Consider the following 2,497-nt stretch of genomic DNA (forward strand, 5'->3'; position numbering starts at 1 on the left):
GCATTTATTAGAAATATATTTTATTTTAATACATATTTGTCACAAAGGTAAGTATCTACGTGGCATTTATATCACTTACTATAATTCTCTATTATTTTTCCCTATCGTAATTTACGAGGTATTTGTAAAAATGTAATAAATCTAAATTTGTTTCCTTATATGTATAGTTATTGTAAAATATTCAAAAAGTACCAACTTGCACAAACTGGATCAAAGTAAAAAGTTAATTAGGACCTACTTACACTGAGAGAAGAATTGATGAAAAAGTACAAAAAATCTTAATAAAATTTACTATACTGATCATAGACTGCCAAAAATAAACTATTTACTGAATATAAAGTTATTTTTATAATATGTGTACAGTATGGTAATTTTTAATAAGTTGTTTTGTAATTTTTCCTCAAATTCTTCTCTCAGTGTATATTTATTTACTTGTGGCATGTTTTAAATTTCTCGACTACTTGCTTGGATATTCCGCCACTCTGAAATATTGATTTTGCTAACTAAAAAAATATTTAAAAGTTTATTATTTAAAATTATCAAAGCGGTGGCTACAGCATATTTATTTTTACAGATATACCTACAGTATGTCCGATCCAAAGAAAAAGTGCAGACAATACAATGTCGAATATTTGAAGTATGGTTTTATTCAGTCGCCTTCTAATAAGGCATTACCAATGTCTTTAATTTGCCAGAGAGTTTTCTCAACTGAAGCCATGAAACCTTCACGATTACAAGAACATTTGACCAAAATACATCCCGACAGAAAAGACAGAAATTTATCATATTTTGAAATGCTCAAAAAACAACATTTCAAACGTCCAACTTTAGCTAGTATCTTTTCAGCAGCATCAAAGCAAGACGATGATGAGCTACGTGCTTCTTATAACATTTCCTGACTTATAGCTAAATCAGGAAAACCCCATACTATTGGCGAAGAATGAATACTGCCAGCTGTAAGTGAAGTTTTGCGGACTGTACTGCACCAGCCGGCATCTGATATTATTAAAAAAATTCCATTAAGCAATAATACGGTACAGAGACGAATTGACGAAATGTCTGAGCATATGGAGCATTCTCTAACTGATTATTTAAAGACTACTGAGTTTTCTTTACAGCTTGATGAATCAACTCTGCCAAACAATGAGTCTTTACTTTTTGCGTACGTTCGCTTCATAAAAAGTGAAAAAATCTGTCAAGAACTGTTATTTGTAAGAACACTGGAAACAGATACTAAAGGCAAATCGATATTTGATGTTCTGGAACACTATTTTACAGATAAAGGTATACCTCTGAAAGATGTCATAACTGTTGCTACAGATGGTGCTCCGGCAATGGTTGGACGACACTGCGGACTGATAGCATATTTGAAAAAAGCGGTACCAAATATACTCGCCGTGCATTGTGTAATTCACAGACAGCATTTAGTTGCACAAAATCTTAGTGATCGCCTTCATTATTCACTACAATATGTAATTACTGCAGTTAACAAGATCAGAAGCAGTGCTCTCAATGATAGATTGTTTAGAAAACTGTGTGATGAAAACGACGAGAATTTTAATCGTTTATTGTTGCACACAGAAGTTCGATGGCTTTTGAAGGGTCACTGTCTAAAAAGATTTTATGATCTCTTTGACTCAGTTTTAGAGTTTTTTGAAAGCAAAGATGATTCTTTGAGAGACAATTTATTTAAATTTAAGAGCAATATTGCTTATTAAACTGATATATACGATAAATTTAATGAAACAAACCTACAGCTACAAGGTGATAATTTGAATTTGATCAAAGCAAAAGGAACTATTTCCTCGTTCGTGTAAAAACTTATTTTGTATAGGCAAAATTTGGGTAGGAGACAATTTCATCAGTTTCAAAATCTTTCCTCTGTGGAGACAAATGATGAAGACATTCTGGTATATTGCCAGCACTTGGAAGCACTTCAAGAAGATTTTAGGAATAGATTTCAGGATATCCTTGGTCTGATTATTCCAGATTGGGTGCTAGAACCGTTCTCAAGTTTAGAAACAGCAGAATTATCACTACAGGAGGAATTGATAGAATTGTCAACAAATGAAGAGTTAAAAGTGAAATTTAAAAATGGATATCAAGAATTCTGGCTGCAATGTCAAATTTCAGTATTATATCCAGCTTTATGGGCTGCATCAAAGAAGTTTTTCATTGCCTTTCCTTTATCGTATTTAGCCGAAAGAGGATTTAGCATAGTCAGCAATTTATTAACAAAGAAGAAAAATAGACTGTCCATAGTGTAGCGCGGTGATTTAAGATTGCTGATGTTGTATGGATGGATGCTGTATGGAACCAAATATTGACAGATTACTATCATTACATCAAGCTCAGCCTTCTCATTAAAAATGTTATATTATTATTATATTGTTTTTTATTATATGTATTTAAGTTAAAGTTTGATCAATACATGAATACTGTATTTTTGAAAAAAAAAACATTTTTTTTTAAATTTGTTGTGGCTTGGATTAGTTAA

The 2,497-nt window shown here is 31.6% G+C and overlaps 1 protein-coding gene across 1 annotated transcript; it reads left to right on the forward strand.

Moving 5' to 3' along the window:
* The first annotated feature begins 1,055 nt into the window (after positions 1–1,055).
* LOC140433913 (protein FAM200C-like) lies at positions 1,056–1,718 on the forward strand. The gene has a single exon (XM_072521885.1). The coding sequence runs from the start codon at positions 1,056–1,058 to the stop codon at positions 1,716–1,718; it is 663 nt and encodes a 220-aa protein (XP_072377986.1).
* The last annotated feature ends 779 nt before the right edge of the window (positions 1,719–2,497 follow it).

The sequence above is a fragment of the Diabrotica undecimpunctata genome, chromosome 2, assembly GCF_040954645.1.
Source record: "Diabrotica undecimpunctata isolate CICGRU chromosome 2, icDiaUnde3, whole genome shotgun sequence".
NCBI lineage: Eukaryota > Metazoa > Arthropoda > Insecta > Coleoptera > Chrysomelidae > Diabrotica > Diabrotica undecimpunctata.